The sequence below is a fragment of the Paramacrobiotus metropolitanus genome, unplaced genomic scaffold (assembly GCF_019649055.1).
Source record: "Paramacrobiotus metropolitanus isolate TYO unplaced genomic scaffold, Prichtersi_v1.0 Parri_scaffold0000236, whole genome shotgun sequence".
NCBI classification, from domain to species: Eukaryota; Metazoa; Tardigrada; class Eutardigrada; order Parachela; family Macrobiotidae; genus Paramacrobiotus; species Paramacrobiotus metropolitanus.
The window spans coordinates 13,808-28,380 of NW_026570456.1; the positions used below are offsets into that span (position 1 = coordinate 13,808).

Here is a 14,573-nt window from a genome sequence, read left to right on the forward strand (position 1 = left end):
GGATATCACCTTCCACTAATTGGGGGACTGTTTAAGATCGTCATTGACGAAATAATTTTCGATTGGTGCATCGCCCTTCACTAAAACGATAATTATTCTATAGCCATATCCTTTCGGTCACCATTACTATAGAGAAGCAGTAACGATTGTCCCTGATTCCACCGTGCATGCATCTAAATCTGGTACATAGTACATACTTATTTATGTCGGCTGATTCGTCAATAACATGTGAGCAAAAGTGATAAGTCCTATGATAATTACGCATAAAGCCAACCACAACCGGTACTCGTACCTTTGTCTAATGAGAGATCGTAGGGCATCTCTATTGGACATCCAACGTAATCTCTCAAACCCGGTGGTAACTCAGCACAAGACGCTATCGAAAGAAAGATGCGCACTTTATTAGTTTTTTGCCGATTATGTTATGAACATCTTTGTGGCTGTCATTCGTCAGCGATGGAACCGGCACAAATAATCGCATACAGCGGATCCGCCTTTACTTTAGCCTACATGCGTAAACTTCCCGCTCTTTTCGCTCTTCAGTGAGGGGTTTAATGGGCAAGCAGGATGGGGTGCGTCCTGTTGTTTGTTTCCCGGGATGCGTGGTGCAGCAGTCGAATGGGTGGTTGTACTTGTGAGCGTCCTTGTAGTGGTAGTTATAGACTTGGTGACGCGCGTTACAGGGCTTGAGTTGGCATGTTGGCTATAGAAGCTGCCACCTGCCGTGCTGTGAGCCCCGACAAAAAACAATAGCAACGAAAACAGAATTTCTTTGGTTTTATCCTTAAAGACTTTGTTGAATATACAAAATACGATTATAGAATGATTTTAAAGAAAAAGTATTTGATACAACAACCGATTTATATTTAGTGCAATATGTCCAGTGTTCCCATTTCACATACTTCTTTGGAGCGTATGCGGTCTCACTTGGCTGTCCATATACTGGCACCACTGACTTGTAATCACCTGGGTTGTTGTAACTTGCGGTATATCCGCTACTGTTTGTAGAAGTATACTTCGAGTATCCCGAATGTTGAGTATAGTTGGACGAACCAGCCCTAGTTCCGTCACCATAGGTGCCCCCTGGGCTTGCCCCTTCCAGGGAATAAACTAAAGCTGCCGCGGTTGAGATAATGATTATCACATGCATATCGGTAAGGATTTTGCAAAATCTCGGAACTAATACTGCTGGAAAAAATATTAAATACTTTCTGTTTCTGTAGTTGTTGTTGCATGTATATATCGTCCGTTGTTTTTCAATGGGAGCTAGTAAAAATTTTCGCAGCCCGTATTACTGTAAACTGACGACAAAATAATTTGCACACATTCTCCGCTATATATAATATTAAAACATTCTTGTACGATACATCCGCAGAACGCAGGGTAGCACACCGAAACGTCTTTTGGGGTATGTATTAACATTACGTAAACGTATACAAGGTAAATACCTGTTATTAGAATACTCGTAAGGAAATATAAAATGGTAAACAAGTTTTTGCTGTCAAATTATTGCACCCAAGTGCTCAGCTTAAGTAAGTAATTTAATGTTTTCCACCCTTTACTTTGTTTGACCAGTTTTTTTATATCTGCCGAAAAATAGCTTGCGGATATTTTGGATTTAAATAGCCTTATGCATAAGTGTCTGTAAGTGTTTCTAATTCGGACGGCTTTGCTGCGATGAATTCCGACCCAAGGAAAGCATCCAAAATGTATTATGATTGCGTTGTTTCAGATGAATAAATCCGCACAATGTTAGTATGTTTTTATTAAAACTGATTCTGAAAACACGAGCAGGTCGAAAAGCTCGTCAACCATACATTACCACCATTAAAACTGGTATCACAACTAGCGAAAATCCAATTCTATGCAATTCAGACCACTTTTTGATTTTTGTACAACAATGATGATCACCATCATTTATAGTGTAATACGCAAAGCAAACGATCAAAAACGTCATCTAAGCGAGCAAGCTAACCAAACAACAGATCTACCAAAGATGGCTGGACACCAAGCAAAAGAATCTGTAGAATGCCCACTGTAAGCAAGGATTCCCAAATCCGCACTCTGGTCAAAACTGCAACGACATCCGCAGAACTTAATGTGCAGTTCAGATTAACAAGAGCACATCACGTTCCCATAAAATCGTAAATCACCCAAGGAAGGTTTTATGCGTGCACAAATACATTCTTACTTCGGTACACTTGACTGCCAGCAATCCATTGCAGCAGCAGACATCCCCACCAGATATACTGCGGCTGACTTTGAGACATCCAAATAATGGCCGGAAGACGCAGAAAGACCGGATACAAAGAGATCATCATGCCGGTTAAAAAGACGGATTGCGGAGCAGACGGGACACATCGATCTGCAGAAACAAATATTAATGCAAAATTCATTTGGCAAAGAATTTTTTAAGCTGCTAAGCACAGTATCTGCCATTCCGCAAGCTAAAATCTGCAGGGGTTAATTCACAACTTAATTGTACATACTCTGTATATACCTCAGAAAGCGGCTTTTTAAACGAAATACAGCCCTGCCGCGCCACGTTTGGACAGTTGCGTGCAATAAATTACAAAATATTTCCTTATATGGTTTCGTCTTTGTTCCTGCACTTTTCTAGTGTAACTTCATTGCGTTTTTATTGCCGATCCAGCAATATTAAAATCGATACGGTCTGATACGCCAGTAGCGAGCTAAGCGGTGAGTTAAGGGGTGGGCTGGTGGCCATTTCTAGAATGCTTTATAATAGCAGCCTTAGCTATACCTGGTAACTACTCTTAAAAAAACTTCGCCCAGCAACCTAATTTTGTGGATTTTTGTGAAACTGTTGAGTGGCCCAAAGGTGTCCGTTACGGGTGAACAAAAGAAGCTTGGATTACCGGTGCTCACTTTGACTTCGAAACAATGAGTCACTCCCTGCATAGACCTGCCGAACAATAGGGCTGCCCAGCGCACAAGCGTTGGTAAGGTTGAGTTTATGTTATCCATGGATGACACATGGATGATACTAGACTTTTTAAAATTTTGAAGGTTATCAACTACACAGACGGGGAGATGAGGGTGTCAAATAAATGGCCAACAACTCGGCAAAGCTGGAGCTAAAAAGAGTTATCTTTATTGCTTCACTTTCTCGGGACAGAACTGCTCGGACTTATTCTGTGGACAGAATAACTTAAATTAACACCCAGTACTCCTCAAACACGAATCGCTCTAAAATGGTCATCTATGACAACTCGCGGCTGTACTGCGAGCATGCAAAGAAGGTCACCCTAAAATTTAGCAGTGCCCGCAGTCAGGCTGCAAAGGTCACACAGGCTTAGTTAAAATCGACTGGTATCTAAATTTTTTTTCAAGAGCATTGAATGAGAAACAGTTTAGAGTTATCGGTTTTTCACTACGGTTGCAAAAGAAATTTTAAACAAAAACGTAGACGTAGACGATGGCTATGAAAATAAATGGGTCGAGCCGCTTTTTTAGCAGGTCGGCTTTAGTTTTTAAATCACCGAAACTCGAATGATCACGCTATATTTGAGGAAACCTGGAGTGCAAAAGATGTGGGACACATATGGGGATACAAAAAACATAAAATAAGTTTTTATTTGTTGACGAACGACTTGTTGTGATTTTTGGGGAAAACTGTCCAAACTTAGCGCGGTAGGGCTGTAGTTCAAGAAAATTCCGACTTGAATAAAATAACGAATGATGTTTTACCTTTTGAAATACGGTGCTGTCGGATTATGCCAATTGCTGTAGCGGACAGAAGGTACACAGCGTTTGCTACAAAACAAGCAAAAATTCATCAAAAATACACAATTAAGCATATCAGGCAAGCTTTACAAGGGTGCCGATGCAGTTTAAATATCAAATAACGATTGCTAGAATATACGGTGCAGTGTCGGAACTTTTTAATACGGATTTCTTTCGTTCACCCTGGCACTTCAGCATTCTTAACAGCTGACATCCGATAAGAAAAAGTTAATAATATAACAGTGAACTGTAGTCTGTGTTAAGCACTACAAGCCCGAAAGCGGCGGAAAAAGCGCAAAAGTGATTGAAGAGACTGTTCAGGGTTAAAGCAAAATGCGCAGAATGCTATACCTGCAAATGATACAAGAAGCCGCTTATGGAATTCCCACTCGAGGAGATCTACGGAAAGCGCACTGGATTCTTCCATATCCCTGGAACGCCAGGAAATCCAGTGCACATAGCCATCAGCCATCACCACCACGAGGACAAACTTCCACAGCAGCTACTGTCCAAAAATTCAAGATTTTTCACATTTTTCTTATTTTGCTTGAATTTTTGGACTACATATAAATTTCTACAAGTAAAAAGCCACAGTAAAAAAAATTATAAACTGCAGCAGCTGGTTAATAACTCTCCATATGAGCATATGAACCAAAACTAAAAAACATTTTTTTCGTTACTAAATTATAGTGTTGCAACAGTGGAAGCCTGGTGGGCAACTATGAGGTTTCAAGCAATCATACTATTATTCTGCGTCATAAACGAACCAGTAATCCACTGTTGAAGATAACATGTCGGTACGCGGGTCGTTTTTGCAAGAGGATGTCCAAAAATACGGATAAATTATCATATTCCACATAATCATCTACGTATTCCTTGCAGCGGTGCTGAAAAGTTTAACTGAGTCATGATACTGCTATAGAGATACAGCTGCTTTAAAGAGAGAAGTATAAAGACACACACAAACAGTGTAAAGACTTTTTCAGGTGCAAACTGAACAAAAGAGTGAAAAGACCCGTATGGAAGAGGGACTTACACAGGACTGGAGTTTCGTTACTCCCGGACTGTAATGGATGAACAATGAATCTGCAGGTTCCTCGCATTTTATGCAACGATAAGTCGGCATCGTAAATCGAAAACGACGAAAGAAAACCAACTGTGAACTATTAATAAACTGAAATTGAAAGGTTCGAAGTAGGTAAATAAAAACATTTCCACTTCTGATTCTAAATTTTCTATTAAAGCAATAAAGAATAAAGTGCATTTGAGGTGACAGCTTGATCTGATGTACTGTACGTACGATGCGTTATTACAGGGTGCTCAGCCTAAGCGTGCCAATTACGCCTCACCGGAAGTTATTTTCTGTAGTTGAATACTGGTATTATACTGCATGTTATTTTAAGTTACAAAAAGGTGCTAATAATACTCATATTGTATTACAAAACACTACAATTCATTATGTTCACGTTAATAATTAAAATGTATTTTGCTTTCCCATTTCATAACGGTCTCATTAGTACTGCCTTTGTACGCGTATACGCCGTATAGGCATATTAGTGCTTTTCCGGTTACAACTCTGTAGGTTTTGAGCGCTTTCTGCTGATGGACAATTTCCCCGTATAGTAACTGGCAGCAGACGCGGGTTGCGCAAAATCGTTCCAGGGTATGCAAAAGAAGAAAGCAATCTACTACACAAGCAGCGAACAAAACGCAGTTCTTTCATTTGAAAACTGTTTTTGTGTTTTAATATCGGGATTCGGAATAGATTATCTAGATTCTAGAGAGAATAGATTATCTATTGGGAAAAGACTGTCTGATATCTGGATATTCGTCATTCTTTAGTAGAATTGTGCAAGTGTCTTCGGATTTCTTCTGCGGACCAGAAGAATGCAGAATGCGGCTGCAGATCCCGCTGCGGGTTACGGAGGATTCGCTGGGCGCATTGATCCGGAGAAAGAGGCCCGTTTCCGTGCTACCGTCCAAGAGTACATGGATTTCTTAGATGATGCCCAGGACCGCCGCATATACAGCGAGCGCATTAACCAGATGATCCAGAATGAGCAGATTAGACTGGAAGTGAACGTCAACGATCTCCGCGCTGTCAATCCCGGACGATGCAACAGGTGCTGCTCTATTTCTTGAATTTCATTTATCTGCTGTATTTTTTGTCATTTGGTATTTCACCGTATTTGGATCGATTGCAATTTGTTACGAGTGTGGATTGTTTTGTAGTTTGCTGAAAGACAGTGTAGAAGAAGTGAATGCCTTTCAAGCAGCACTGCGCAACTGCATTCAGCGCTCCAGCAATGTGTATGCCAGGAATCACGAGAATTTCTTCGTTGGCTTATGTGGAAGGTAAATTGTCATAGGTAGCATCATCACGTATTGCGAATATTTCCTAAAATAATTTCATAAAGATCGCGAGAAGTTCTACATTTTTACGGCAGTATCACAAATTGCAAAAATTTCGTTTTATTAGAAAGATTACAGGATAGCGAGAAAATCCATGTTTTTCTCAATTCTTTACAGTTTCGGGGCGCGACACGTTTCACCGCGCACACTGCAGGCCAAATTGCTGGGTGGAATTGTCTGCGTGGAAGGCATCGTCACCAAGTGCACCATTGTGCGGCCCAAGATTGTTCGCAGTGTGCACTACGCACCGAAAACTGGGAAGACCATCGAGCGACGCTACACAGACCTGATGAGCGGCGGGGATGCCACCAGTCGCATGGCCTATCCCACCAAGGACGACGAAGGCAACCCGCTGGAGACCGAGTATGGGCTGTGTGTGTTTAAAGATCATCAGATGTTCACCATTCAAGAGCTACCGGAGAAGGCACCTCCAGGTAATTCTCAGTAGAAGAAATCGTGCTAATGCTTAGAAATTCACGCATTTTGGAATTCGAAAAGGATCGACTGAGACAGTTTGGCATCGCGATATTTCAAAAATTTGAATCGCTAAAAACAATTTAAAAATGCGAAATTTGTTGTCGAATCTGAATTCTAGAAAAAGAATTCAGTACCGTGAAAAACAGAAATTGTGCAACATCAGTTGATATGTGTATCGGTACTGAAGTATAGTATATAGTATCTATACGTAAAATACGCGTATGCATTTATTAAAAAATTTACATGCTGCTTGCGATTTTCAAGATTTAAGCGTTCTTCTGTACCTTTCTGTACGTATTACTAAATTTACTACAGTTCTTATCTGAATTATTTTTAGAATTTAATTTTTCTTGCAGTTGGTTGTTTAAATCGAATAAAACAGAATGCTTGTGTCCAAGTTTTCGTCTTTATGAATATGTGCAATGCCTCCATCTTTTAAAAATGTGGCATTATTTCAGGTCAGCTCCCAAGATCTGTGGAAGTTGTGGTGGAGGACGATTTGGTTGATTTATGCAAGCCGGGAGATCGTGTTTTGGTGGTGGGAACTTATCGCGTTATTCACAATCAGCGTCAAGGATATTTTGCTGGGAATTTCCGGACTGTTATTATCGCTAATTTTGTCGTGGAGCAGCATAAGGAAAACGCGCCGATCTTTACGCAAGCCGATTCTCACCGTATTCGTAAATTTGCTCAACAACCGGACGCTTTCGAGGTGCTAGCACGATCTGTGGCCCCGTCGATTTACGGCAATGATTACGTGAAGCAAGCGATTTTGTGTTTATTGTTGGGTGGACAAGAAAAGGTACGGTTTAATATCCTTTAATTTTCTTTTGTAACGAACGCATATAATTACTGTGAAATTTCCTTGAAAGGCTTACGAAGGCTTTATTATTCGTAAATTGAATCTTAATTGCAGACTTGGATTCTTAGAGCATACGTTTGCTTGTTGATTTAGAAATTACGAAATCATTTATTTTGTTACGGTTGCTTAAAATTGCTTGCAGGTTTTAGCCAATGGTACGCGTTTGCGTGGCGATGTTAACATACTACTAATTGGCGATCCTTCGGTAGCGAAATCCCAAATGCTGCGCTTTGTTTTACAAATTGCCAATGTGGCTATCGCTACAACTGGGCGAGGAAGTACGGGCGTTGGTCTGACCGCTGCCGTGACGACGGATGAAACAGGCGACCGACGTTTAGAAGCTGGTGCAATGGTTCTAGCGGATCGAGGTGTCGTGTGCATCGATGAGTTCGATAAAATGGCGGAAGAAGACCGTACAGCCATACATGAAGTTATGGAGCAAGGTACAGTACGTGGTTTACTAGATTTATTTGACCGTACGGCAGTAACACACGCTATTCGGCATCAAACTGTGCATACAACGATGTGGCTTATAAACAGCCTTACAAAGAATAAGAATGCTTCGGGAATGAGAATGAGAATTTTTTAATCCATGCAGATTCACACCAAGCGATAGTACAGCAAGCACAGTGGGCATACAACCACACTCAACACATTAAGTTTGAACCAAAAATTAGGAAATGAACTGTATATTAAAATTTAAAGGTATGAAAAAGGTGACAATCACTTTCGGTGCGCTTACGTTTTATAATAAAAATCTTTCTTTCGATCTTCCGGGAAGTCGAAATCGTTGGCGTCACGGAACTCCATATCCGATCCCAACAGGAATAGCCGGCCGATATCTTTCAGATTCCGCGCGGTTGGCCCATCGACAAACAGTAGAGCTTTCCGGGTGTTGGTGGTGTCCACCCAGACGAAGCTCTCCTTCCAGTCCGTTCCACCAGTGTTGCCCTTCGCCTTCAAAATCTCTTGAAGGAAGGAAAGGTCTTTTCCGTTCGGAACATTGCAGACGCAAATCCAATAATGCGACACGATCGAGGCCATTTCTTGTCCGATATCGAATAAAATAAAGAATAAAAAACTAAGTGCAGCCGTGAGGTTTACCACTTAAGTCGGATAAAACTTAACGAGGTTGTCGCTAGTGTGAGAATGGCTAGTCTGCGTCGGAGGGTTTTTATAGCTGGATTTTTCTAAACTTTTTTTTGTACCGACTTCGTATTTGTATGATTTACATTAGCGAATCATTATCGAGCTCAGTTGTGATCGGTATATCCTTCGGCCATTCATCGTACATCTTTTTTTATAATTTTAAAGATTAAGGATGTACAGAGCGCCTAATCAGTACAAGTATAGCTTGCACCGTACCACCTTTTAAGAAGCGATTAACTTTGTGTAGGCGGAACATACCACAAATTCAGAATTTGCTTTGACCGAGATGATCTGATTATTACTATTGTTTCAGGGCGTGTCACCATCTCGAAAGCTGGGATTCATGCAAAGCTCAACGCCCGCTGTTCTGTACTGGCGGCTGCTAACCCTGTATACGGTCGTGTAAGTGGGACAACTGGTCATTGAATCTTTACTCCCTCATGAAACTAACATTTTGCATACCCCGTTTGTTTTTCTGTGTTTAATAGTATGATCCGTACAAGTCCCCTATGGACAACATTGGAATGCAGGATTCCTTGCTTTCTCGATTCGATTTAATTTTTGTCATGACGGACAAAGCGGATCAGGAGCAGGATCTGATTTTGGCTGACCACGTTGTCCGGATGCACCGCTACCGCGCCGCGGGAGAGTTGGATGGAGAGCCGACGCGGTTGAACATGGGTGTCGATTGGCTGTCCACTAATATGGTCGACACAGATGATTCTGATCAGCGGCGTTCAGGGCAGATCTACGAAAAATACGATTCTATACTCCATGGTCCGCGCCGTAATCAGTACGACAAAGTGTTGTCGAAGCAGTTCTTGCGGAAGTATATCAGCATTGCCAAGAACTGCACGCCTAAACTGACGCAAGATGCCTGCACACTTATTGCCGAGGAATACGCAAAACTTCGCTCTCAAGATCAGGTACAAATACGAGGATAATAAAGTATTTTATGATCGACGTGAATGCGAAGAAACGAAAATCAAGCGTTGATCAAAATTGTGGTGTATACTTGTATTATTTTACAAAGTTTCAAGTTTCGTTACTAGCATTTTTGATAAATTAACGATTTGGTATTTGACTTTTTAATTTGTCGCTTTAGGTTGGCGCTGATGTTGCTCGTACTCAACCGGTAACAGCCCGCGCTCTGGAAACCATGATTCGTTTGGCAACGGCACACGCCAAAAGTCGGCTGCAGCGCACTGTCGAGCAAGCTGATGCCCAAGCTGCTTGCGATATGGTCCAGTTTGCGTTGTTCAAGAAGGTGGAAAAGCGAAAGAAGAAGAGGGTAAAGATTTAATCAGCGCAGATGTACACAGAATGCTTTTTAATACCTAATAATTCATGTCGCGCAACAACGGTTTTTATGGAAATTAATCTGCATTAAAGGCGTAAAGATGTGATTGTAACTCTCGAAAATTTCAGACAATTGAAGAAGATGACCACGCCGCAAACGGCAACGGCGCGGCCATGGATGTTGACGAAGCTGAAGTGCCAGCGAATGGTCAGGCGTTGGATCCCGACGATCCCTACCGTTTCGGAAGCAGTGAACCCACTCCCAAACGCGCCACGGTGGGACGCGGTCAGGTGGTGCCTGGACGGGCCGACACAGTGCAGGCCGCTGCTCCTGCTCCACCCACCATTGCCGCTGATAAATACAAGATGTTCAAAGAACTGGTGGGAAAACACTTCCAGGAGACACGACAAGGATCGCTTCCCCAGAATCAGTTATCGCAGCATGTGGCGGAAAAGGCTGAGGCGCAGGGAATGCTCTACACCCACGCGGAAATGGAAGCCGGTTTTGGGAAAATGACCGACGAGGGCGTTATCTTGGTCACGGATGAGCAAGTATTTTTGATTTAAATTTTATTTTGTATTTCTTTTACTTTTTCCGCTTTTTTGTACATTAATGTGTGCCGATAAGGTAACTATGTACGCCCGTATGCTTAGTGTGAATTGACTTGTACAGCTTTTGCTGGGTCGTCTTGGTTAATGTGTTATTCACGTTGGAATTGTCCGTTTTCATGCAAAAAAGTTAGCAGTTTACATAAATTTCTTGTGATGGTTGATCATGGTTCTGTAAAATTTGTACTGCTAGAAGTGGTTCGTTCATACAAAATTTGAAAAGCTAACGAATCCCCAAACTTATGCAAACTGTTATAACTTATGCAAAGTATACCATCAGTCTGTCATAAAAAACAGTACGAGTACTGCACTTTATGGTAAAAATTCAGCAAAGGAAAAAAATCAAGCATTCAGAATGCAACAATGTACTCTTATGCCCTTCGACTTAATGCGATCATTTTTTTCGTCGCAATATCAACCTTGCCATCCTCAAATATTCCGCGCAGCAGACTGTCATTGATACATTTAAGTGATTTAACAAAGTAGTCAGCAAAAACAATACTTACATACGTAGAATAAATCAAAATCACCAACGAGTTCCCAAAGGCTTTTGCTTCTCCCTTATAAACTTCTGCCTCGAATTTCTTAATGCATGTTTTTCTTGTGGCGTTGTCGTATTTATATTACTCTTCAATGAGAAATTTTTCACAGTATTATCCACAGCAAACTCATCGGGCTGATATTTGTGAGCGGCACCGGATTTCCGAAAAAGTTCATCGACACTGACACCCATTTTCTTCGGCCGCGGTACATCTTTTTCGTTGATTTCTTGGAAAAGGCGCACTATTCCCGGCAACAGAGGATCTTTCCCGGCACCTTCGAGAATCCACGTGGCGGTCCGCATGGAATTCACCACCCGGTCCAATTCCTCGGCACTAAGATTACGGGCGATATTCAATTCGGTTTCCAAAGGATTCTCTATGTACAGCGAGGCGAAATCCGGTTTCGGATATATTGTCCCGTCGATCACTGATATGGCGTGAGATTTGTAGTTAAAGGAGGCGTAGAAAGAGAAGAACTCCGCTAAAATACGAATATGCAAATTCAGTCAATTTACGGTTTACATGATTATTTTTATAAAATGAAATTCATATTATGTACCTAGTACGAGTCCAAGAAAATGGAAATGTTCTGTGCAAGCATGACTTAAGTTTAATAAAATGCCTTAAACACCAACTTTCACAGAATCACTGAGATTACAGTAAAATATTTCATTTAAAGCAAAGCCGTATGATAGACAAAATACCGGGAAATTAAAGACTAATCCGATCAATTCTGAAGCCTGATCTGATAAATTAAAGACAGTAATCTGAATCATCTGATGGAAATCATCACGAAAAGGAAGTATACCTAGTAATTGTCCAAGATCATCGTTCGGCCCATCCAATGACCGGCGGTTGATGAGAGGTGTGGATGGCAGCTGCGAAAGCGGCGGCAACAGCTTTTTATGCTGCATGAAGAATACGACCAAAATGGTCAACGTAAAATTGGTAATCCAGCGGCCGGGATGAGCGTTCGTCAACCGATTGGCATTGGCCCACCTGCGTATCGTTACAACCAGAGCACGCAGCCGTTCGTCTATTTCTCCCAGAGTGTACAAATAATTGGACATAACTAAGCCGGACCTGCCAAACAAAGAGCAATTCTTATAAAAAAAACACTGCCGATACTGCTTGCAATTGCGGATCCGCTTAAAGCGGTTATTTAGAAATTGAAAAAACAAGCAACCCACATATTCGTAGTGGATAAATCACAGCGCACTCCACTTGGTTCATGGAGGAATTTCACAATGGGCACACGGGCCAGGAGAATCCGCTGAATCTGGGTATAGCCGGGTAGGAGATACTGCAGATTATCCGCTAATAATTCCAAGCTTCGCTGGCACTGCACGCGATCATTGCCGGCTGACGGTTTGGAGACAAACCTGAAATTGGCCGTTCCCGGTCTCTATATGGACAAACAGACAATAATTATTCTGGCAATATTTCTTGTTATTACTAAGGATATTTGTACTACGAAGGACGATTTTATCCGACCTACTTTTTCTGTGAACACTTGGTCAAAATCCAGAATCATATCGACGTCAGAATGATGCTGGCCAAAGCCGCTGACAGACGATCCGAACAAATACACACGGCAGTGCGGGAACAAACCGGAGACAGCCTCCTCAATTTGTGAGGAGATAAAATACCGCAGCCGTGTTCCTAATTCCGGTATTTTACACGACTTGTACAAATACTGCATTTGAGCAGACACCTGTAAGGAGAAAAAATTCAGATTAGCATAGACTGTACGCAGTCATTTGTAAAGTAAGAATCAAATAAAAGTATCCGTTAAAACAAATACAGTATATGCATATGCACATGCAAAAAGCCTTCACAATGCACCAGTAAATCCTACCCCGTTTTGCTGCAGCAAATCTTTGTCCAGCTGCATTGCAGTGATCGACTGTTCCGGTATTAAAGGACTTATTGTTGCTGCGCTGCTCCGTCTTTGTAAAGTCGAGGCCTCCAACAACCGCGAACGAACCGGAACAATACCGTCTCGCGACGGATGCACGCAAGCGTCCAACATACTGCGGACGGCCGATTTGCTGTTCATATGGATCAAAAAGTAATCCTAAAGAACCCACACCGTTTCCGATCCGCGACAACAACAGAATATTTACATCCGGAGTTTTTAATTAGAAAACAAGAAACTAACCACCAGCCTCGGGGATGCCGCAAAGTAGCGGGTAAATTCACAGCAATAAATCAAACCTAGTACGCATACAAATACAACAGAACTAAACTGTACATAACTTTTTTCAAAAATACAAAAAAATTTGACTCTCAACTGCATTTTGAAAAATTAAAATTAAATTAAAGACTGTACCTTATTCTGTATTAAAAAATGCTGCAGTTATGAGTTAAAAAACACAGAAATGATTTATTAATTCAAATAAACGTTTTATTTTTATTAATTTTGTATTTTAACACGGCGAAATAGGAACAACATTCGAGAATGACTTACTGGAGAGACAAGGCACTCACGACAAACTCTGACAGGAATCGTGTTCGATAACCATTTATCTACTTGCCTTTTCGTTTTGGCGATAGTGAAACATAGACTGCACAGTTCCGAATTTCAGGCACTCTTTTTCTACGACAAATGCAGACTCAACGCTGGGAGCTTGGACGAGAAGGCTTTCGTGCGCCTGATCATGTCGCAACTGCTGCATGGCACGGAAATTGCTCCTAACACTAGCAGGCTCGGACTGCGGAAGGTCTTTGACGGAATCCTCGGAAGAGCCATTCGGCAGACTGGATTCGGAAGGAGTGACTTCAGGCTGCGTGATGCTGGCCACGCATCGCATGCAGCATCGGAACGGTGAAGATGCCGTTCGCAGGAGACTGGGCAGTAAATAATGATAACTCAACATAGCAAATCAGGAGTGGTAGGATTCCCGTATGAAAATGCGCCAAAGAATTGCGAAATTGCGGACAATCCCAAAGACGGAGAAATGCAATCCACTATAGGTTCGCAGTCCGTATTCTTCATTTACTAGTTCTTGCTAGACCGATTATCACAGAGCACCAAAATTCAGCATACTACTTAACAATATAAAAAACAACGCAAAATCTATTAAGTTATCGAACAAATAGGGTTTTACTCGTCGCAACAGTTCTGAAAATTTTGCTCGTCCAATTTCCAAACTCCGAATAGCATACAGTAGCTGACAGCAGGTAAAAATCTACACACAGTCACAAATACATACAACATACAAATGCTTTATAGCAAACCGGGCAAAAACATTTTGCTGGTTCACTGTCATGTTTGTTGCTGCCTCCCCATGGTGCGAGAACTTACACGGGCACAAAGTGTAGTTAGGTACAGTACAGACTGTACAGTATGTTTCCCCAGACGGGAAATTTGAGGAAGACATTTATAAAATGACCTGCACAATTTCCGGTCATTCAGAAACCGTTCAGTGTCAACTATGCTGCAGAATTTAGTAGTTTTGTGAAGTCGAAATTTG

General features: G+C 41.6%; 3 protein-coding genes and 1 long non-coding RNA gene across 4 annotated transcripts; 1 reads left to right on the top strand and 3 right to left on the bottom strand.

Annotated features, from left to right (window-relative positions):
• Window positions 1–22: 22 nt before the first annotated feature.
• On the bottom strand, window positions 23–531 carry LOC129601444 (uncharacterized). Its single transcript, XR_008692228.1, has 3 exons — window positions 511–531; window positions 293–376; window positions 23–80 (listed from the first exon to the last, which is right to left on the bottom strand). It is a non-coding gene; the product is annotated as an uncharacterized LOC129601444 (long non-coding RNA).
• Window positions 532–1,757: 1,226 nt separating this feature from the next.
• LOC129601445 (protein ARV1-like) lies at window positions 1,758–4,985 on the bottom strand. The gene is made up of 6 exons (XM_055500251.1): window positions 4,784–4,985; window positions 4,515–4,634; window positions 4,099–4,249; window positions 3,712–3,777; window positions 2,192–2,365; window positions 1,758–2,074 (listed from the first exon to the last, which is right to left on the bottom strand). The coding sequence occupies exons 1-6, from the start codon at window positions 4,871–4,873 to the stop codon at window positions 1,971–1,973; spliced, it is 705 nt and encodes a 234-aa protein (XP_055356226.1). The 5' UTR covers window positions 4,874–4,985; the 3' UTR covers window positions 1,758–1,970.
• A 436-nt stretch (window positions 4,986–5,421) lies between these two features.
• Window positions 5,422–10,834, top strand: LOC129601431 (zygotic DNA replication licensing factor mcm3-like). Its single transcript, XM_055500233.1, has 9 exons — window positions 5,422–5,870; window positions 5,980–6,102; window positions 6,277–6,593; window positions 7,095–7,438; window positions 7,641–7,941; window positions 8,961–9,049; window positions 9,136–9,573; window positions 9,753–9,938; window positions 10,076–10,834. The coding sequence occupies exons 1-9, from the start codon at window positions 5,635–5,637 to the stop codon at window positions 10,511–10,513; spliced, it is 2,472 nt and encodes an 823-aa protein (XP_055356208.1). The 5' UTR covers window positions 5,422–5,634; the 3' UTR covers window positions 10,514–10,834.
• A 24-nt stretch (window positions 10,835–10,858) lies between these two features.
• LOC129601432 (poly(A) RNA polymerase, mitochondrial-like) lies at window positions 10,859–14,277 on the bottom strand. The gene is made up of 6 exons (XM_055500234.1): window positions 13,635–14,277; window positions 12,956–13,174; window positions 12,596–12,811; window positions 12,288–12,502; window positions 11,906–12,180; window positions 10,859–11,578 (listed from the first exon to the last, which is right to left on the bottom strand). The coding sequence occupies exons 1-6, from the start codon at window positions 13,974–13,976 to the stop codon at window positions 11,082–11,084; spliced, it is 1,764 nt and encodes a 587-aa protein (XP_055356209.1). The 5' UTR covers window positions 13,977–14,277; the 3' UTR covers window positions 10,859–11,081.
• Window positions 14,278–14,573: the final 296 nt, after the last annotated feature.

Bases quoted from the DNA above. Each gene is read 5' to 3' on its own strand.
- LOC129601445 (XM_055500251.1), bottom strand. From the start codon at position 4,873: ATGCCGACTTATCGTTGCATAAAATGCGAGGAACCTGCAGATTCATTG. The intron at 4,250-4,514 runs GTTCGTTTATGA...TTTGGACAGTAG, and splicing joins TCTTCAACAGTGGATTACTG to CTGCTGTGGAAGTTTGTCCT. The intron at 2,075-2,191 runs GTAAGAATGTAT...ATGTCGTTGCAG, and splicing joins TGGCAGTCAAGTGTACCGAA to TTTTGACCAGAGTGCGGATT.
- LOC129601432 (XM_055500234.1), bottom strand. From the start codon at position 13,976: ATGTTGAGTTATCATTATTTACTGCCCAGTCTCCTGCGAACGGCATCT. The intron at 12,812-12,955 runs GTAGGATTTACT...TTCTCCTTACAG, and splicing joins ATTTGCTGCAGCAAAACGGG to GTGTCTGCTCAAATGCAGTA. The intron at 12,181-12,287 runs GTGGGTTGCTTG...TTTGTTTGGCAG, and splicing joins GATTTATCCACTACGAATAT to GTCCGGCTTAGTTATGTCCA.
- LOC129601431 (XM_055500233.1), top strand. From the start codon at position 5,635: ATGCAGAATGCGGCTGCAGATCCCGCTGCGGGTTACGGAGGATTCGCT. The intron at 5,871-5,979 runs GTGCTGCTCTAT...ATTGTTTTGTAG, and splicing joins AATCCCGGACGATGCAACAG to TTTGCTGAAAGACAGTGTAG. The intron at 9,939-10,075 runs GTAAAGATTTAA...CGAAAATTTCAG, and splicing joins AAAAGCGAAAGAAGAAGAGG to ACAATTGAAGAAGATGACCA.